General features: G+C 37.4%; 3 protein-coding genes across 4 annotated transcripts; all 3 read left to right on the top strand.

Moving 5' to 3' along the window:
- Positions 1 to 10,455: 10,455 nt before the first annotated feature.
- LOC141592774 (uncharacterized) lies at positions 10,456 to 10,933 on the top strand. The gene has a single exon (XM_074413589.1). It carries the CDS (start codon positions 10,503 to 10,505, stop codon positions 10,740 to 10,742), a length of 240 nt encoding a protein of 79 aa, XP_074269690.1. The 5' UTR covers positions 10,456 to 10,502; the 3' UTR covers positions 10,743 to 10,933.
- A 39-nt stretch (positions 10,934 to 10,972) lies between these two features.
- LOC141592773 (DEAD-box ATP-dependent RNA helicase 35-like) lies at positions 10,973 to 15,438 on the top strand. Of its 2 annotated transcripts, none has more exons than XM_074413587.1 (3): positions 10,973 to 11,695; positions 11,877 to 12,827; positions 14,372 to 15,438. In XM_074413587.1, the coding sequence occupies exons 2-3, from the start codon at positions 11,890 to 11,892 to the stop codon at positions 15,234 to 15,236; spliced, it is 1,803 nt and encodes a 600-aa protein (XP_074269688.1). In that variant the 5' UTR covers positions 10,973 to 11,695; positions 11,877 to 11,889; the 3' UTR covers positions 15,237 to 15,438. The 2 variants fall into 2 exon arrangements, with proteins under 2 accessions (XP_074269688.1, XP_074269689.1); XM_074413588.1 differs by having other exon boundaries at positions 11,582 to 11,695; positions 11,885 to 12,827.
- A 1,507-nt stretch (positions 15,439 to 16,945) lies between these two features.
- LOC141592772 (3-oxoacyl-[acyl-carrier-protein] synthase I, chloroplastic-like) lies at positions 16,946 to 21,629 on the top strand. Its single transcript, XM_074413586.1, has 7 exons — positions 16,946 to 18,295; positions 19,066 to 19,497; positions 19,874 to 20,047; positions 20,510 to 20,623; positions 20,717 to 20,818; positions 21,069 to 21,135; positions 21,247 to 21,629. Exons 1-7 carry the CDS (start codon positions 17,855 to 17,857, stop codon positions 21,312 to 21,314), a joined length of 1,398 nt encoding a protein of 465 aa, XP_074269687.1. The 5' UTR covers positions 16,946 to 17,854; the 3' UTR covers positions 21,315 to 21,629.
- The last annotated feature ends 248 nt before the right edge of the window (positions 21,630 to 21,877 follow it).

Below are 21,877 nucleotides of genomic sequence, written 5' to 3'. Positions count from 1 at the left end.
AGCCTGACTCTTAAACTGAACTAGAAAAACTTCATCAGGAAAGAAGGATAGTTTATCTACCTGATGATTAATCTATAGCCTTCTGATGAAACCTTCCATGATCTCCCATGAAGGATTTGCTCTGAGAATGAAATACACTGAATTTTGCCAGTAATCCAATTCAAGTTTGACCTCCTATTCAATAAATTGCAGTAATCTTTCAGGCTCCTCCTATATGACATCCAAAATAGTAGGATGGACAAAGGTATCCACCTCCTCCTCAGAAATGGTCTCTACAACGAGAGTCTCCAAATTCAAAGAAGGAATGCCCACAATCTCCCTCATACTCTTCTCTTTCTATTTATCCACGCTTGAAGGTCAAACATTTCTAGACAAAACAGGGAATTCTTCTATATTGGTAGACGAAAGCAGATTAAATTTATTACTATTTGTTTGGTTTTTGGGGATAATTGGTGAAGAAATCGAAGATTTAGATTTGGTGACTGTTATATTTTTTGTGCTTAAACGGATCCCTAGGATTTCTCTCTCTTTTTTTTTCTTTTGCTCTATTTTACTCTCGTTTTCTCTTTCTCTCTCTACCTTTCAAATAGGCTAATAAAAAGCACAACGGTGATTTTATCTTTTGCACCTAAAAATAGAAATCATAACTAGTCAACAATATTTATGTTTATAATATGGTGCGTAGTCAAATATTCTAGCCGGGGCGGGTCGGACTGACCCAGGCCGGGTCAGGCTTGGCTAGGAGGGCCATAAGCGACCCGTTTAGTTGGTGGGTCAACACGGGCTGGGTCTTGTGGAGTTGGACCCGGAAGCAGCCTGTGATAGGGCCGAGAGGCAAGTCTAGGATAGGGCGGGCGGAATTTGCTCGACTCAAGTCGCGCCTTAGTATTTGACGGGTCGATTAGGGCTCAACACGGATCATGCGAGCCTAGCATAAGTTGACTTGAGGGACGGGTTGGGTCGATCTGAATGTTTGACCATCCCTTAGCATGTTTATAATCGTGTTTTTATTGTGCTAGCCGAGTAAATTTACTTAATCAAGAAAAACATATATGAGCATGATGAAATGTGATTTTTATATATGATGCACGCTCACATTACTTAATACGATGTACTAGAACAATAACATTGATTGTAAACATATTACTCCCTTTAGGTCAAAATAATTTTTCAATTCTCATGTACACGGAACCTAATAAAATTTATACAATTGAATAATAAAAAGTAGAGAGAAGTGGTACAAACTACAAAGTTAAAAGCAACTAATATTTTTTGTATTGACATATAAAAGTTAAAAAACTAATTTTGAGAAAATTGTGGAGATAAAGGGTAATATCGATATTAAGAACAACATCAGGAGCATCTAACACCCCGTGCAACTACGGGCGGAGGAACCGGGCCTCCGGTTTTGAACACCGAATTTATAAGTCTTATTGATTAAATTCAATACAAAAATCGAAGTATTCTTCCCTTGTGCATTCATATTTGGGGCCTCATTTTTTCTCGGTGCACCACCGGGCCTCCATTTGTTTTAAGATGCCATGAAAGAACGTCACTGACAACAAAAACGAACGTCATTGACCAAGGAAACAACCACGACAACCACAACAACAACAACAACAACAACAACAACAACAACAACAACAACAACAACAACAACAACAACAACAACAACAACAACAAAAGTGTTTAGATAACTTTGAAATAACAAAGTAATATTAATATTGATAAAGTCAACAACAACAACAACAACAACAACAACAACAACAACAACAACAACAACAACAACAACAACAACAACAAAAACAAAAACAACAACAACAACAACAACAACAACAACAACAATAAACTACTAAATTGAAACTACATGAATTCATGAAACATAGGTTCGTTGTTTTCAATTTTTAATTATATAAAATGCAGATATCCATGTTCTAAAATAGAACTATTAATTTTCATTTTTAGGAACGATGTGCTAAAATCAATAACGATTTTGATGCTTCATGTTCACTCTCACGTAACTTCAAATCTTGACACAAATCTTGAATATTCTTCTCCAATTCAGCGAGTTCCTCAATATTGAGCTCTTCTATTTTCTCAAATTGGCAACTTTCTGCCTTTTTGTCACTTCCTTCACTTAACTTTTTTTGCAACTCTATTTGGGCTTCTAAATTAGTAATTTCTTTATTGAGTTTTTTAACTCTTGCCTTGTGAATTATAGGATTGACCGATGACGTATATTCATCATCGTCAGATTCTTGTGATTTCAAAGTTCGATTTTGAAATCGATGCAAAACTTTCTCAAGATTTGGTTGTCCGAAGGAAAATGGTTTACCACCAGGAGAAAATACAATAATAGCAATTTCAGCAGCACATAATGTAGAAATTTCATTTGCTTTCTTAAAAAGCCCCGAACGACGTTTAGAAAACGTGACTAACCGAGACGAACTATTGGTTATTCTTTTCATTTCAACTTTCCGGCGACCCATTTTTTTTATTGAAGATAGAATGATGAAACATGTTTTCCTCTTATTATATTTAAATAAAAGGATTTTGAAGTGAGATATAAACGTGTTTGATATATTTCATTAATATGAGTGAGTATCCATTTCTATTCTGGGCATATATCCGATTAGATTTCCTTGTATGCATTGTAAATTAGTGGTAAGTACTTGAAAAGGTTCTTGTATCCTAATTTACAATGAGATCTACTTTTTAAGTAAGTAATTGTACTCTACCTTATGTGATTTTAGTACTCAAAAACAACATATTTCATTCAAAATTGTAGCCATAATTTAATTTTATATTTAATTATGTATTATATCCACTAAGTAAACAATTTATGTCACAATTTCATTAATTTTTATTCTCAGAAAATTAAATTAAATTTTAGACCCTGTTTGGCAAACTGTAGAAGCAGATTTATAATAGTGAATAACGTTAGAAAATTAAGATTAGCAGATTTTAGTAGTAAATTTGACTGTTAAATTAGTGAATTATATATGAAAAGGCATTTGGTAAATAGCAGATATAGGACAAATAAATTGTTTTCACTTTTCAGGTATAAACAGAATATGTTGTTACGATATATTTCAATTAACATCATATTCAAAAATAGTTGATTTCGACAAATATGTTATCATGATATCTCATTTACCACACACATGAAATTAGTAGTTTCGTTGATATGATTGGTCAATTTGCTATTTAGGGCAAAGTTCACTAATTTTACCCAATATATTATCGTAGTTTTACTTTCATGGACGGGTTTTACTCAATCACGGACATTTTTCCATATTTTTTCCATTCATTACCCTTTCCATAAAAAAACCTAAAAAATCTCTATTTTTTCTTTTCTCCTTTCATACTTAATAATCAAATTGATCCAAATTCTCCAATGAAGAATCTTAATCCACTCATCAAAGTCAATATTCGATTTTGTTGAACAGATTACATAAATTAGTGTTTCTATTTACTCAATTAAGTTGTTTTTCAATTAGGGTTTTTTGCTCAAATTCTGTTTTATATATTTTTTTTCAATCATGGGGGTTGAGGGATAGGTCGTGGTGGGGGGATGATAATTGCAGGGGACAGACACGGACGTGCGGTGATGGTTGACGGTGGTGGGTCAATCATGGTGGACGCGCAGGATTTGGTGAAGGGAGAACGTGGCGGTGATGGGTGGTGGAATGGGCGAGTTTTGGCAGGTCTAGACGGGTGGGGTAGGGGTGGCTCTGGGCAGCGGCCGCACTGGAGGAGGCTGTGGAGATAGGGGTGATGGCAGGGTTGTGGGCTGGTGGCAGGAGAGGGTGGTTAGGGACTTAGGGATGGAGAGAGTAAGTTGAAATTGAATGTATGTGTGTTGTAGTGAGAAGGGTAAATTGGTCATTTACATTCATAAAAGAGTAAAAGTTATTCATGAATACGCACCAACCTACAATATTTACCATACAAGACCAAATAATAATATATTAGTAGACTGATAAACAAAATAAGGTCGATAACGGTTCATTTACTCCAATTTTTAATCTATTAGTTTTATCTTTAGTCCACTATTACATACTTAGTTGAGTAACATAAATATTTAGCTTTGTTAGCTGGGAGTGGTTATGGTCTTGTGAATTAGGATGTCAATGGGTGGGATATGGATGGAATGAAGTCATATGAATATCCATATCTATTAAATTTATGGTCATTCATATCCCACCTTCATCCATTTAATATTCTTTCATCCATCCATATTTATATCAATAAAGGCAATATATCGTAAAATATTAAGACCATAAAATTAAAAGGCGTATACCATCAAACAAATCATCTTACATATTCGAGTACAAGTACACCAATTTTAATATAAATACAAATGTCATAAAAAACAATTTTCTTTGGTTCGTTAGGGTTACGGCCGTCTTAGGGATGTGAATCGGACTGCGCATAAAGGAGATAATTTGGGATAAAAATTGAGATTTGGGATTTGTGTATCGGTAATTAGTCCTTCCTCCATTTTATTTTTATCTTCCTATTTCAATATAATACGTCTCACACATAATAGGGAAATGGGAAGATAAAATAAAAAAAATCGAGGCCATGTCATATCAGAAACTCAGAGTAGGTTTGTTCCGGGACGTCAAATAACTGATAATATAGTCGTCTTTCAAGAGGTCATTCACTCTATGAGGAAAAAGAAAGGTTGTAAAGGTTTATGGCAATCAAAATTGATCTGGAGAAAGCTTATGACCGTCTTCGATGGAGTTTTATTCACGATACTCTTAAGGATATGTGATTTCTTAGTCTTTTAATAGATGTGGTAATGGAATGCGTCTCGTCTACTAAGATGCAAATTCTTTGGAACGGGGAGCCTACCGAGCAATTCACTCCATCTAGAGGGGTTCAACAAGGGGACCCATTATCATCGTATTTATTTGTTATGTATTTAGAGAAACTACAACATGCTATCGATCTTGAGGTACGTAACAATAATTGGAGACCGTTCAAATTATGTCGAAATGGTCCAAGCATTACGAATTTGTCTTTTGCGGATGACATGGTCTTATTTGCTGAAGCAACTGAGGAGCAGGCCTTAGTACTTAGGTTCGTTCTAGATAATTTTTGTAACGCGTCGGGTGAGAAATTTAGTGAAGCTAAGTCCCGAGTTTTTTTCTCTAGTAACACGGACCAAGCTACGAGGGATATAATTTGTAGCTCCCTAAAATACGAAGAGACTGATGATTTGGGAATTTATTTGGGTAGGCCTACTATTAACGGAAGGGTGACTCGACATACCTTTGCTCATCTAGAAGAGAAGATAAATAAAAGACTTGCTGGACGGTCCACTAAACGTCTTTCTTTAGCGGGACGAACTACTTTGGTTCAATCAACACTAAGTACGATTGCAAATTATAGCATGCAAACTGTCAAAATTCCACGGTCTGTATGTGATACTATTGATCGAAAATCTCTTCGATTCTTGTGGGGTGGAGATGATAATAAGAAATCGATTCACCTTATTCCTTGGGAAAATATTCAGAAACCAAAATCGATGGGAGGCCTTGGCATATTATCAGCAAGACAAGCTAATGCGGCTTTTCTTACTAAATTAGGTTGGAGAGTTTTAGCGGAACCGACAAGACTTTGGTCACGAGTGCTACGAGCGAAATATTGAAACAACCATTATAATATTGACATATTTCAACCAAAAGCTAATATGTCTAATGTGTGGGCCGGAATTACGGAGCAATAAAAAACGATAACCGGAGGTAAACATCCGCGGTTGGTAATGGCAGACGAACTTCCTTTTGGGAACACGCATGGGTTGACGGCATCTGTCTTTCTGACCATATCCTAGCACCAATTCTGGATGACATTCACGATGCAGCTTTGAGCGAGATGTGGTGTGAGAATAACGGTTGGAAGTGGATATCTTCTCTAATTTCCTACCGCAAAATATACCTCAACAAATTGCTTTTATCTACCTTGTGCAAGATCCTGACCTCGAGGATATGTTGTATTGGAAGGGTTCGTCTTCCGGTAAGTTTTATATCAAATCCACTTTGGATTACTTAAAGGGCTTTGATGCGTCTTCATCACCTGAACTCCCAGTATGACGCACGATATGGCGTCTTCCAGTCCAACAACGTATTCGAATGTTTCTTTGGCTAGCAGCTCACGACCGCCTCATGGTAAACGTTAATCGAGTCATTAGGAATATGGGTGATAATCATATGTGCCCCCGCTGTGAGGAAACCGAAGAAACTACGGAACATTTACTCCGGTCTTGTCCCATTTCCCGACAAATTTGGAGCTTGATTGGTGTTCAAGATTCGCACACCCCCTTTTACAACTTGTCCTTTTCGCTTTGGTTGTCCAAAAATGCTGGTAACGATGTTCTCACCTCAGTCGCAGATTGGCCGATGCAGTTTGCCATTACTTGTTGGTGGATTTGGAGATGGAGGAATAACATAGTGTTTGGGAGAGAGAATGAAAACCCAATTGAACCTCAAGCTTTTTTGTTTCAACAATTTGAAAATTCGAAGAGAGCTTTCGATGCGCACGATATTTTCATACCTCAGCCAAGGAATTCTAATGTAGAAAGTTTCGTCCGTTGGCTTCCACCACCACATGGATGGACACAACTAAATACAGATGGAGCTTCCAAAGGGAATCCGAGGCCAGCGGGAGGAGGTGGTATCTTTCGGGATGAGACAGGTAACTTTATCACTGCCTACTATTTCTCTTGCGGTATTTGTTCATCTATGAAAGCGGAACTCTTAGCCCTTCTTGGCGGTTTAGAGAGAGCAAAATCGCTCCATATTACGAAGATGATAGTTCATATGGATAATTCACCCTATGTTAAAATTATTCTCGAAGATCAACTCGTCAGTAATAACCTCAAGTTTATAGTCCAAAGGTGTAAAGAACTGATAGAGGAATCTCATTGGACGGTTAAAATTGACCATACTTATCGGGAAGCCAATAGAGCCGCAGATCTCCTAGCCAATCGAGGAGTCCATTCTAGCACACTAGTCCAGCATTTGGATCATCCATATAACGCACTCCATTCCACTCTTAGAGAGAATATCTTTGGGGTAGCTATTCCCCGTGTAATAGCGAATAATTAAGGTTTTTCGGGGCTTTGCCCCTCCTACGTACCAAGAAAAAAAGCAAGTCGTGGAGCGGAGTGGAGTAGTGGTGTAGAATCTTAATGAGCTAAAGATTATTTTGGCAATAAAAGTCTAATATAGTTTAAAATGTTTTTTTAAAAGAAACTTTAAGGTATTATTTTTTTAATCAAAATAATTATTAATCTTTGTAAAAACTTAGTTATAAACTTTAATTAGGATATCAACCGGGTGCATGGTTAAGCAGGTGATAGACTATGATCCATATCACACCCTAAATTCACCCATATTCATATATCCCACCATAAATTTTTTTAAAAAAAAATATCGTCATCCATATTCTGCCTATTCGGGTGGATGGATATCCACAGAGTCAGGGTGACATTCTCATCACTACTTGTGAAGAAACCCATATAAATACCGACATGTGAGTGTCCCACATTGATAAAAATAAGAGATAGTTTACCACTTTATGTTAAGTTCGACCATTGTGTGAACACATATTGTAATACTCCATTGAACCGAAGACGTTATTCGGATGGAGTAACCCCTTAAAGAGGTTCATTGATAAGCTTAAATGACTAGTGCTTAATGGATTGAAAGTACTACTCATATCAACAAAGTGCACTTTCTTTTCTGGTTATTCATGCAAAAGAACTTCACGGGTTAAGCGTGCTTGGTTGAGAGTAGTCATAGGACGGGTGACCTCCCGAGAAGGTTCCTGGGATGCGCAGGATTGAGGACAAAATGCACTGAAAAGGACCCGTGTTGATATGTGGTCCATGTACACAACCTAACGAGCTACCGTGAATGACCGCTTCCGGCCCTATGTTTGGACCGGGGTGTTACACCTATACTTAAGTTAAAATCAGTTTTTTTAGGCCTATAAATTAAGTTCGATTCAACGAAATACGGTCTAGAAAAATGGAATAATTTTCAAAGGCACGGTCTCACATCAAAACGGCTTAGACAAGGACTGGTGTTTTGTTGGTATTGATAATTGAGACCATCTCCAACCATGCTTTAATCTCCTGTTCATCCCTCTCTCTCGTCCTTTCTCACTTATCCAACACACTATTCCTCAAGTTTTTAATTTACAATAAAAACACTCATACAACCATGATTTATTTATATTTCCCATCAATAATTTCTCTAACTTCAAATTTTATCTGAATATTATCAACATTGGTCTCTAATTGTAAAGAAAAATGAAATAGACATTTTAATATAATTTTCATAATTTTTTATTAATAATTAAATAACAAAAAATGTAAAAAAGAAGATGGAAAAAGCTCACATTATCTCTCTTCCGCATCTTTCTCTCCTCTCTCTTCTTACTCTCTTTTCTCTACACTCAGATGCACAATATTTTATTTGGTCTTCACTGCGCGTTTCCTTCCGCTATTTGTAGCGCAGTGCTCTCTTCCTTGGATTATCAAGGAAGACAAATCATTGTTGAACCACTCTTATTTCTCTTCCTCCGTTTTTCGATTAGAGCATTCCGCATGGTTGTGGATGGTCTGAGTGTATTGCTATTTTTAAACGAGTGTTTTTCATATAAATACCAAATCTTGTTTTATAATAATAGATCTCGTACTATATAACAAATCTGTTAGTATTGATCACTCTCTCCTTTTTTATCACTTTGGAACACTCACATGTAGGTATCTGTATAAGTTTTCTTATCGTTGATGTGAAACCGTGCCTTTGAAAATGTATGCCATTTTTTTAGACTGCATTTCTTTGAACTGAACTTAATATATAGACCTAAATAAAATTGGTTTAAACTTAAGTATAGGTGTTCACACAGTGGTCGAACTAAAGACTGGACCGGATCGTATTTTATTTAGTCAAGTCCATGATACATATATTTAATCTAATTTGGTCTTTAGTCCAAGCCTGGACCAAACTGAATGGACCGCGAACCAGATCATGGATGAACTTATATAACAAAATAATCTTTAAATTTGTAACCTTATTCATTTTATTTCCAACTTTATTTACACGTATTATAAGATATGTACTAATGTATTTAATTCAGTAAGAAGATAACGTTATTTATTTTGAATTTACGAACTTCTTAAGTTCTAATTTTATATACTACACCATGTCGATGACAACCATACTTGGTCTATCTATTCTGGTCTGATCTGCGCGTTTTTATGGTCCAAATCGAACCAAACCAGACCAGGCCAATATTAAAAATGGTTTGATCCCGAGACATTGTCTAACCCTTATCTAGTCTTCAGTTCTGAAAATTTGGCTTGATCTGATCCGATGTTGAACCAATAAACAATCCTAAAATTTAAGTGAAGAAAAAAAAGTTGGGACTTGGGATTTGAGAGCCTTACTACTTACTAGTAGACCTGACAAAATGAATCTAAGGCTCCGTTTGGCAAGACATTTTAGCTACCTGTTTTGACTAAAGTAGCTTTTTTGAGAAAAATTTTAGGTAGCTTATTTTTCTGGAAGTGTTTGGCAAGTAGCTTATTTGCCCAAATAAATTTATGAAATGAAATGCTACATAGAGTAGCATTTCACATTTCAGGTACCTGATTCTTGGTAATATTATTTTTTTACCCTTCAATTTATAATATATTAAATAATTATTATATCCTTTTACGTCATTTTACCAAAATAAGTTACATTTTCAGTTAGTTTGTCAAACGATTTTTTATATAAGCAGTCACCTTATCAGCTCCTAATTTTCAGTTACCTTATCAGCTACATTTTCAGGTTTCAGGTAGCTTTTCAGTTTCCAGGTACCTTTTCAGGTTTCAGCTAACTTTTCAGGTCGTTTTGCCAAACAGAGCCTAACTCGAATGATCTGACTCTAACCCGACCCGACACCCGAACTCAAGACCGAACCGAAATCGACTCAACCCAATACAACTCGACCATAATGTTTATTGTTACTAACTGATTATTATCCACAAATAACTTAATAATAGTTGACCCAAAAAAGACCTATCCCGAAATAACTCGACCTGACCCGACCCGACCGATCCGAAATCTGAAAATCTGAAATAACCTGATCAGGTTCACCCGTTTGCGAGATCCTACTTACTAAATACTCCCAACAAAATTGACCAAATTGAAAAATAAATAAACAAAATTACTTGGAAATTGTCTCTTGCCTGGTCAACGTCAAACTCAAGTCACTAACCTGGTAACTACGTAAGTCATTCATGCGCGTACCATGACTAGTAGTAGTTGACTCCCACCAACATTGTCACTTACATTTTCTTTCCCAAAATACCCTCTTCAATTAACCAAAATTCCGAAAATACCCCTCTTCAACAACCGTCGTCCCATGCTATAAAACCATAACTCGAAAACGTCATTCACATAAAAACTCAAACTTAAACATTTAAGTATTTAACAATGGCGACGAATTCAACGACGAAGAAGAGTTGTTTTGCGAAGAAACTGATGAACATAGAAGCATGGAGATGGAAAGTTTTAAGTTCTCGAGGAATTTTTAGGTTTAAATGGAAGCGATTAAACGCGATGAAATTCTCATTTTTTCATGATATTTACTTCAAGATTGTGTCGATTTTTGAAGCAATTTTTCTTGTTTCTACTCTTTGTTTCTTCTTTCTTTGTTGCGGCTGCCATTTTTGAAGCATTATGGAGGAATTAAATTACCGATAAATGTATATAGTTTATTGATCTATGGTTACGTCATTCCAAAATTGGTTGCGCCAATACGCTATGCAAGCTATATTCTATTTCAGAGTGACGTTATTACTCTTGTAATTATGTTATTGCTTTAATTTTGGAATAATTTAGATTATTCTTGAAATTTAGCTTAATTGCCCTTTATTCTTTTCAGATTTGGTTAATTTAATCTTGATAATGTAAGAAATTCATGATTGCAAGGCGAAGTTTTCGATTGTAAGTAGGGTGATTATTTAATTGATCGAGCAATTGTATCTTAATTGTATTCTTTAATGAAATTCGTGTGAATTTGATAAAAGTATTTGGTTGTGACTTATGAGTCTAGACATATACGGAGTAATTATTTAATACTTCATACCTATTTGACTAGGTAAAGTAAGCCAGTATTTTTAATTACAAATTTGAAACGCTTTTATGCTAATTGTATAGCGAGACCTCTCACATAATAGTCCGTTACTTTTTCATTCCATCTTTTTTTTAAGGTAATTTCGATTGTGTTGTATTTTTTGTGAGACCTGCTCCTTTAATTAAATCGACTCTCTTTGACATTCGTAATTTTAAAGAAAAATTAGTTATAAATACAAAATTGATAAAAATTCGCAAGTTTAGAAATAATATAAATATATATGCATAAAGCTATACAAAAACAAATAGATGACTTGTTTAACGGAAGAGGCTACGGTTACGCTCGCTAGCACTAGTTCAACCGACTCACTGACTCTTAAAAAAAAAAAAAAAAAAAATCTTTTGCATAACTTAAAACTAAACTCACCTCTCTCTATTCACTAACCCTAAATCCTCCTTTAACGGCGACGACGGCGGCAACGGCAACGGCGAAGACCAACACCGAGAGCGACGGTGACCTGCGACTCAGCGAGGACGACGGCTTCACAAAGGTTAAATCCCTCTTTTTTTAATTATCAAACTCCTAATTTCCTTGAATACCCAAATCGTAGAATTCTGTAATTGTGAAGTTAATTACTCATTTTGTGAATTGATTTCAGTTTATTATTGTATTAATTGGATAAAGTTAGTACCTTTATTTTGTTTTGATTCTGAATTTTCTATAAAATTTAGTGTTGTAGAAAATATGGATGTTAAAAAGAGGGATTTTGATGCTATTGATGAAGATGATGATTATGTTGAGTATGTTCCTGTACATAAAAGAAGGGAAATGGAAGCCCAGAAAATTTTACAAAGAAAAGGTGGGGCATTGGGGATGAATTTGGATGAGATTGAGGCTGAGAAAGCTAAAGAACTCGAGGCGAAACCCAGTTTGCTTGTTAAGGCTACCCAATTGAAAAAAGATGTTCCTGAGGTTAGCCCCACCGAGCAAATGGTTTTACAGGAGAAGGAAATGATTGAGCATCTCTCTGACCGGAAAACCCTAATGTCGGTCCGTGAGTTGGCTAAGGGTATAACGTATACGGAACCCCTTTGGACGGGGTGGAAACCCCCCTTGCCGATTAGGAGGATGTCGAGGAAGCAGTGTGATTTGGTTAGGAAGCAGTGGCATATTATTGTTGATGGGGATGATTCCCCGCCACCTATTAAGAATTTTAGGGATATGAGGTTTCCCGACCCTATTCTCAGGAAATTGAAAGAGAAGGGGATTGTGCAGCCGACTCCAATTCAGGTTCAAGGGCTTCCTGTTGTGTTATCGGGGAGAGATATGATTGGGATTGCGTTTACTGGGTCGGGTAAGACTTTGGTGTTTGTGTTGCCGCTTATCATGGTTGCTTTGCAAGAAGAATTGATGATGCCTATTGTTTCTGGAGAAGGGCCCTTTGGGTTGATAGTTTGTCCATCTAGGGAGCTTGCTAGGCAGACTTATGAGGTTCTCGAGCAGTTCTTAGATCCTCTTAAGGAAGCAGGGTATCCAGAGTTAAGGCCGTTATTGTGCATTGGAGGAGTCGACATGCGAACCCAAGTGGATATTATCAAGAGGGGTGTACATATTGTTGTTGCCACTCCTGGTAGGCTCAAGGACTTGCTTGCCAAAAAGAGAATGAATCTTGATAATTGCAGGTATGGATCTTAATTATGCTACTATTTCCTCTCCTTTACCCTTTTTCATGCATGTCTATGGAATCGCCTCTTAAGAAAGATAGTATTTGCTGAGCATATTTTGTGGTTCCCTCCCTGTATATATGCTCCTGATGCTCTTGGTTGAAACATGTAAATATATTATTGCCTCTTGTGGAACTGTGTCAGTATATACGCTCATTTTGTATGTCTATGGCTACAAAGCAGCTTCGTTAAGCCTGGTTCCTCTCCGTAGATATATTATTGCATTGTAATTTGAACCTGGGGGAGGGGCTGTATTTTAAATTTAATTCAGATCATTTGGAGAACCACACATGTTTTCCGGGCAGGTCGATGATCTAGTTGTCCAAAAAAAATGGACACCTTCCACGCAGTTCTCCTTTTGAGGGAGTGAACGGAACAGGAGGAAACAAGATTTTGTTTGATTTGTGAACTAGGTTTGCTAATACAATTTCGTCGTTAGTGGATTTTGGCATTTTGCCATGTCGTAAAAAAAATTATGTTTTGTGAAAAATAGTACTCCCTCCATACCACACCAATGGTAACATTGAGAATTTTGACACTATTTATGATCTAGTTGTCCAAAAAAAATGGACCCCTTCCACGCAGTTCTCCTTTTGAGGGAGTGAACGGAACAGGAGGAAACAAGATTTTGTTGGATTTGTGAACTAGGTTTGCTAATACAATTTCATCATTAGTGGATTTTGGCATTTTTCCATGTTGTAAAAAAATCATGTTTTGTGAAAAATAGTAGAAAGAAACAAATGCAAATGAGATGTAAAGAGATATCATCATGTGTGTTTAGCATCTAAACTTGAAATAGGGCAGTGACGCACTGTATCGACTTTTTTACCGTGTCCAATGTCCGACCAAACATTTCTGGTTGTACGTTAACACCTTGTCACGGTGAAATACATGTGCTTAAGAATAGAATTCATTTTAAGTTTAATGTAAGCACTATCACTGAAGACTTGAAATGATGCTACTTCTGTGATCTTTGGGTATATCATGGATTTGTGATTTTGTGGTGTTAATGTGCTATTCTTTTCCTTCATTTTCAGGAAGAACTATTCATCTCTTTCGCTCGAAAACTTTAGTTATATACCTCCTTACAATTTTGTTTGTAAAAAATTTTGCCGATTTAAACTGGTAGAAAAATGTTTCACATGAACTTGGTTGATGCCCTTTTACTTGGGACAAAGTGACCTTTAGATTTTGAGTATTTGTAATTTTTTCCGTTTTATCATTGTCGCCAATAAAGGAACTCGTTTTATATCATTAGTGACCTTATATCCACTGTAGAAAAGACCATTTTATCTCTCGATGTGATATAGTTTGACACCAGGTTATGTTAAATCCTTTTTACAGGGGATCCACTTGTGTATACACAAAATTATGAACAAAATTTCCGTGCCTACACCACTGATTTTGTTTGAATGATCCAATTTTTTGGAACTAATTATTTGCCATCTTCACGGCAAGCTATGTTTCCCCAAAGTACTGACAGTTATTTATGTTATATTCAGATATCTATGCTTGGATGAGGCTGATCGATTAGTTGATCTAGGATTCGAGGATGACATCAGAGAAGTGTTTGATCATTTCAAAGCTCAGAGGCAAACAGTCCTGTTCTCTGCCACAATGCCTACCAAGATTCAGAACTTTGCTAGAAGTGCTCTGGTCAAACCTATCATCGTGAACGTCGGTAGAGCTGGGGCCGCCAATCTGGATGTCATCCAAGAAGTTGAGTATGTGAAGCAAGAAGCCAAGATCGTTTACCTCCTAGAATGCTTGCAAAAGACACCACCCCCGGTTCTAATATTTTGCGAGAACAAGGTTGATGTGGATGATATCCATGAGTATCTCCTTCTGAAAGGAGTTGAAGCAGTCGCCGTCCATGGTGGGAAAGATCAGGAGGAGAGAGAATACGCAATAAAGTCCTTCAAATCCGGGAAAAAAGACGTGTTAGTCGCTACAGATGTCGCCTCAAAAGGGCTTGATTTTCCCGACATTCAGCATGTTATCAACTATGACATGCCGGCCGAGATTGAGAATTACGTGCATCGTATCGGGCGTACTGGAAGATGTGGGAAGACCGGTATTGCCACAACATTCATAAATAGAAACCAGAGTGAAACGACACTGCTCGACTTGAAGCATCTTCTGCAAGAAGCCAAGCAGAGGATACCGCCTGTGTTGGCGGAGCTGGATGATCCATTGGAAGAAGCCGAGAACTTAGCGGTTATCAGTGGGGTCAAAGGGTGTGCTTATTGTGGCGGGTTGGGCCATAGGATCCAAGTTTGTCCCAAGTTGGAGCATCAGAAGACCCAGCAAATTGTTGACAGCAGAAGGGATTGCTTAGGAGGTGGAGGTTACAAAGGAGAAATTTGATCAACCCTCTTCTGTGTTTACTCCCTTGTTCTTTATCCATACTTGCATCTTTCTAGTAGCTTAATATGTTCCGAAATTTCTGTAGTATAACACACACATTTCTTCTTCTCCGAGTTTCGGCTATTAGAATTGTTATAGATTGTGCAATGACATTATGTTTTCTATGGATGGCAGAATTAATGTAAGTTTAAATTTTCGGTTACGATTCCTGTATGTAAATTCTCTTATGACTTATCCTATACCTCAAAGTTGTGTCAATAATTTGATGTTTAGATATTATTTGGTTTGAAACGTTATTCAATTTAATTTAATTTATTTTAATCCTCTGGCCAAGTTTGAAGATTAGCGTTCCGAGTAATCGAGTTATTTGGTTAAGCTGTCCAGAAAGGATGGTAAATTATTCTTCCTATTCCTTCCCTTCTATCTCACTCGCCTTACCGCTAGGGGTGTTCATTCGCGGTTCGGTTCACCGAACCTCTAATTTAATTCGGTTCGCACACGGTTCGGTTCGACAAAACTCCGAACCTAAACCGCACCGTTAGAAACGGTTACAAACGGTTCGGTTAACCTCTTTAAACGGTTATTAGCGGTTCGGTTACCGGTTAACCGATAATCGTTCTATATTACTTTTTTTTTTCAGTTTTCGTTAATTTTTGGGAATTTTTTCTAATTGTTTAATTAAATTTTCATTATATATTATACCCAAAAATAAAGTTAATAAGCTAAACGTTAGCATTAATCAATTTAAGAAATTTTAAATTTGGATACACTAAGAAAATTAAACGAACGAACAGTTTTTTATATAATATTTTAATTTTTTGCTTACTTTTTGTGAAACGGTTCGGTTTGCGGTTAACCGGTTATCTAAAATTGCGAACCTTAACCGAACCTTTTCCATAATAAAGTTAGCGGTTCGGTTCAAAGAACCGCTTTGTCGAAACGGTTCGGTTAATCGAACCTTAAAAATGGACGGTTTTTCGGTTTTGCGGTTCGGTTATTGCGGTTCGATTTATTTTGAACACCCCTACTTACCGCCATCACAAGTTCACAACTATAACTATATCGTGTATTCGTATTCAGTGGCGGTGCCAGGATTTGAGCTTAGAGGGGCGAAAATTTTAAATAATATAAAGCACACTCGAAAAAAATCAAAAAATTTAACTAAAAACTTCGAAAAATTCAACCGACGGGGGGCTGCTAAAACACCCCCCTTAGCTCCACCACTGTTCGTGTTATTTCCACTTCATTTACAAATATACTACATATTCTTTTATAAATACACACGGTAGCTTTTAAAGAATAGCGGGAGCTTGTAAACCAAGAACTCCAACTACAAGGAAGACGACGTAAAGAATAACTAAATTTCAAAATTCTTAATAGCCTGAGGGGGTCTTCCCGTCTTTGTTTAATGACCCAAACTTGTGCAACAATGTCTATTTGTGTAATGACTCTCTTAAGTCGTAAAACTATGAATCTTATTCTATACTCTGTAATTAACAATTTTATACAAGTAAACAAAACTAACTAAACACTAGTTATCATCTTCATAAAAATAAGGATCACTTCCTTTATTTAATGACTATGCCATATTTCATTTACCTTAAACCATGCCATAAACTTGGACAATTCAACCTCCATACTCTCATTCCAAAAACAAATAACAAATTCAATTTCAATTCATTAAGCAATTCCTATCAATTAATTATTCCATATTTGTCAACTAAAAAAACCAAAAAACCAACAAATTAGTTTAAACATTCATTAAACCCTTCCTCCCAACATTTACGCACATTTTTCTCATGGGGTCCCACATTACTCCTAATCAGGTGTGTTCAAACCTCAGGCCCGTCCCGGCCCACCCGGAACTGACCCGTCCATCGGGTCGATTTTCAACGGGGCCGCCAGATTCGTAACCGGCTCGTCCTGACTCGTTAAAAATAAGGGTTGGCCCTGGTCGAGCAAATCCCATCTGACCCGCCCTCAACCCACCCCTTGACCCTACGCCCTACCCCGAGCTTGTACCGGGCATACCTCCACCACGCTCGGCCCGACCCGTGTTTCCCCCACCCCCAGCCTATTTCGGATCCATTTCTCTCTACTTGGGTTAGACCTCTCCGGCTATACCCGAATGTTCGACCAGCCCTACTCCTAACGTTGTATTTTTTTAATTCTTGCAATAATTAATCCACAAAAAATTGTTTGACTCAGACATACATTTTGGATTATAACAGGTCAAATATGATAAATGTGACAAAAACAGAATAATTAAAAGACTGGAAAAAAAAAACTTTTCTTCCATTTATCCAAATAAAGTGTTATTTACCCGTTTTAATTTTAAATAATTGTTGTGTAACACGGTAACCCATTTTATAATAAGATACGATTTTTTATTGTTTGTCTCATTTGTATAAACTTGATTTTAAATTTCACGGTGTCCACCATCGACAACATTGAGTAATCGATTTGACAACCTCACTTTAGTCACTTCACTCCATTCCCCCAAACACTATATATACATCACTAAACCCCACAAATTTCCACAGAATTTCCCTCCACCATTTTCAGCTCCACTTTCTCTCTCTAAAAAACCTCCACCGTGACTTTCTCTCTCCACCGCAATGCCCACCTTAACCTCACCGTCAATCCGGCCAACTCCGGTGACCACCATCCGTCGTAAAACGAGTCACACCCGGGTCCGACCCGGAAAACGCTGGGTCAGTCCCCGAGCTGGAGCGGTTAAAACCACCGCGCCAAAGCGAGAAACAGACCCGAAAAGACGGGTAGTAGTTACGGGTATGGGATTGGTTTCGGTTTTCGGAAATGACCCGGATGTGTTCTATGAGAAATTACTTGAAGGGGTTTCCGGAATTATCCCTATTGATAAGTTTGATGCGTCTAAGTTTCCTACCCGATTCGCGGGGCAAATACGTAATTTTAGTTCAGAAGGGTATATTGATGGGAAGAATGATAGGAGACTTGATGATTGTTTGAGGTATTGTCTTGTTGCTGGTAAAAAAGCTCTTGAGAATGCTCATCTTGGTGGTGATATTCACTCAAAGGTTAATTTTAATTAATTTACTACAGTATTTAATTTACTTATTGAAAGACCGTCTCTCCCAGTTATAGTGTAGTTTTAGACTTTTAGTGTTGTTGGATAATCGATACCCTGAGTACAGGCGGAGCCAGGATTTTAAGCTTGGGGCGAAAGGGTAATATTGTAAGGAGACCTCGAAAAAAATTGAAAATTTTAACTAAAAATTTCGAAATTTTCAAACGCCTAGTGGGGGCGACCACCTCTGCTAGCCCCCCCCCCCTCGCTCCAGTCGGACTAAAGGGCTAGTAGGGATAATCTCATTCCCTGAAAATTTAACCTATACTTGGACATGTGCCCCGGCCCCGGCCAGCTTAACAGATGAATTTGTGATTCTTAGACAGTCTTGCTTCAGACGGGCCTTTTTGGTCTGAAATAATAAGACGGGATTTTGTAACCATTTTACAGTTAAACGTGACCATTGAAAAACCAGTTACCATAAGCTGTAACACTGCCTAAACCATTGTGGTTACATTTAGCTATAAAATGGTCACATATGTCCGTCTGAAAAATATAACGAAAAGTGTCCGTCTGAAACAAGAATTGTGATTCTCTATATGTGCCAGTGAAATTTTATATCTCAAGTTTTATTTGCATGTTAAGGTTTACAAGAAACTCGAAACAAGACAGGCTGATCGTTTTTTATTACTAGATAGTGATTATGATTACTTTGTTAGTTGTTACCCTCCCTGGGTCTTAATCATGTTCCGCAATACAATAGTTTATATAAACTTGCAGGTGGACATAAAAAGAACAGGAGTGCTTGTGGGAACTGGGATGGGTGGGATGACGGCCTATTCTGACGCGGTTGAAGCTTTGATTGACAAAGGACACAGGAGAATTTCTCCCTTTTTCATTCCTTATTCCATTACAAACATGGCTTCCGCGTTACTTGCCATTGAACTTGGCTTAATGGGTCCAAACTATTCTATCTCGACTGCTTGTGCCACCTCAAATTACTGCTTTTTTGCTGCTGCAAATCACATTCGTCGTGGAGAAGCTGATGTGATGGTTGCTGGTGGAACAGAAGCTCCGGTTATTCCTATTGGATTGGGGGGTTTTGTTGCTTGTAGAGCATTGTCGCAGAGAAATGATGATCCTCAGACAGCTTCAAGGCCATGGGACAAAGATAGAGATGGTTTTGTCATGGGAGAAGGAGCTGGTTTATTGGTAAGACGACGTTTTTTTGATTTGTTTCTTCTAGTAATCCAGAATCTATAATTGCTTGTCATTAATCAGTTTCACTATCCCCGCTGTATTTAGGACTCACGGTCTGTGTTACAGAGTATTTTCTTGTCATATGGTGAATACTCCAAAAGAAGTCGCCTAGTGCTTACCGGCGTATGCAAATTTTGATGTTTTTGTATTCCGTGGTTGCAAAATTTATTCTTGTCGCAATTTTTCTGATGGAATTGTCGTACTACTTGGATACCTAGACTGTTAGAGTAGCTTCTCTCTTTGTCACTAGTAATCTCAGAGGAATACTGGAGTATTTTGTTTCTTGATGTTTTCTTATGCAGTTAATAACCATATCTTTGATATTTAGGTAATGGAAAGCTTGGAGCATGCTATGAAAAGAGGTGCACCCGTGATTGCTGAGTACTTGGGAGGTGCAGTCAATTGTGACGCTTATCACATGACTGATCCGAGGAGTGATGGACTTGGTGTTTCTGCATGCATAGTGAAGAGCTTGCAAGATGCTGGCGTATCACCAGAAGAGGTATGCATGCTAACTTATGTTGATGACAAGGGCATCTCTCTTTATTTCCTGTAAAGACTGTTTTTCATTGTATGTTACGAAACTCAAGGCAAATTGTAAGGAATGTCGGTCTGTATTTCTTTCTGTAAGGCTTCCAACTCTCTTAAGGAACCATGTCTCTTTCGCTACCACGTGGAATGTTATCTAAATGTTGAAAAAATTATCTTGTCCTAGTCACTGTAGTCCACTAGTCTTGCGCCAGAATCTATGTTACTCAGACTCGGTTATGAACTGTTTGACGCGGGAACATATTCAAGGGTCAGACACGTCATGCCTTCAATTCTGGGGTATGGTGAACCTATCCTGAAATAAGGATACGGACATAGGGACACGTCTTCAAAGCGTAACATTAGTTTGCAATGTGATTTCGAGTGATGTCTCTGACAGTAAGACGCTAACCATCCTTTAACACCTTTTGTTCAGGTCAATTACATAAACGCTCATGCCACTTCCACGATTCTTGGAGACTTGGCTGAGGTAAACGCCATCAAAAAAGTCTTCAAAAACACGTCTGGTATCAAGTTGAATGGAACCAAGGTATTATGCCATCACTGTTTAAGCCAAAGTTTGATGTTCTGATTCTTCCCTCGTTTAAAAAAATAAGATTCCTTAATTTCATACGCTTTGTAGTCTATGATAGGGCATTGCCTTGGGGCTGCTGGAGGACTGGAAGCAATTGCGACAATAAAAGCTTGTACGACTGGCTGGGTGCATCCGACCATAAACCAATTTGTAAGTACTTCAACTAAACGAAACTTGTTTTTGTTAAACTTTGCCGAGAGTTTGTTCCCTGTGGTGATATATTTGTCGAGATTTGCAATTGGGCGGATAAGGGGCCCTGAATGAATTCAAAATACAGTTGGCTTAGTGAGTCATTTCGCAGTATTCCATCATAGTCGAGAACTACGAATGTTCTCCTCGCTGATACTGTCTGAATGCAGAGCTCTAATTTCTCCTTTCGTCTGTTCCTATGCAACTGTAGAACAAAGAGCCGGCAGTTGAATTTGACACAGTTCCTAATAAGAAGCAACAACATGAAGTGAATGTTGGTAAGATTATGAGCTTTTGTAGTGTACCCAGTGACAAGAGTCATACTCTCAATTTGCCTAATAGTTTCTTATTGCATTGCTTATAATAGTTTTTTTATTGTGATGGTGCAGCCATTTCAAATTCTTTTGGATTCGGTGGCCACAACTCAGTCGTCGTCTTCTGTCCTTTCAAGCCTTGATCATTTTCCGATTGAAATGTGGTGTGTTCTCGTTGATGGGCGCCTTAGCGTGACCCTTGTGTAGCCGTTGGAAGCATATATTTACCGATCTTTGAAATGAGGCAGACAGAAATCGAACATTTTTAAAATGTAGACCCATTTTCGTATAGAGAATAATAGTGAATTACATTGAATTACATTGTACTCCGTAGTATATAGATGTAGAAAGTTTCATTCATCTGATCACATTCTTTTTTGTGCACTCTGTATGACTGACCTTCAAAGGTTTATACCTTATAGTGGAATTTATAGATTATCTATCAATTTGAGCTCTAATCAAGTCACACGCACAAAAACAAAATCATTAAGTGGAGTACAATATGTAATATTAATTCACGGGTCCTAAATCGATGAACAATGTAGGAGTCGGGTTGGTTTTACACTTTTAGGTTAAGTTTTATTCATAGATAACTCATTATAAGCTACGGAGCACAAATTTGATATGACAATCGAAAAAAAAGCTCCATCCGTTCTTATCATGAAATTGGGGCATGAACCCTGGGCGGCTATTTGGTAAAAAGGCT

This window comes from Silene latifolia, chromosome 7 (assembly GCF_048544455.1).
Source record: "Silene latifolia isolate original U9 population chromosome 7, ASM4854445v1, whole genome shotgun sequence".
NCBI classification, from domain to species: Eukaryota; Viridiplantae; Streptophyta; class Magnoliopsida; order Caryophyllales; family Caryophyllaceae; genus Silene; species Silene latifolia.
The sequence above is the reverse complement of the archived record's forward strand: the minus strand, read 5'-3'. Positions and strand labels throughout refer to the sequence as shown.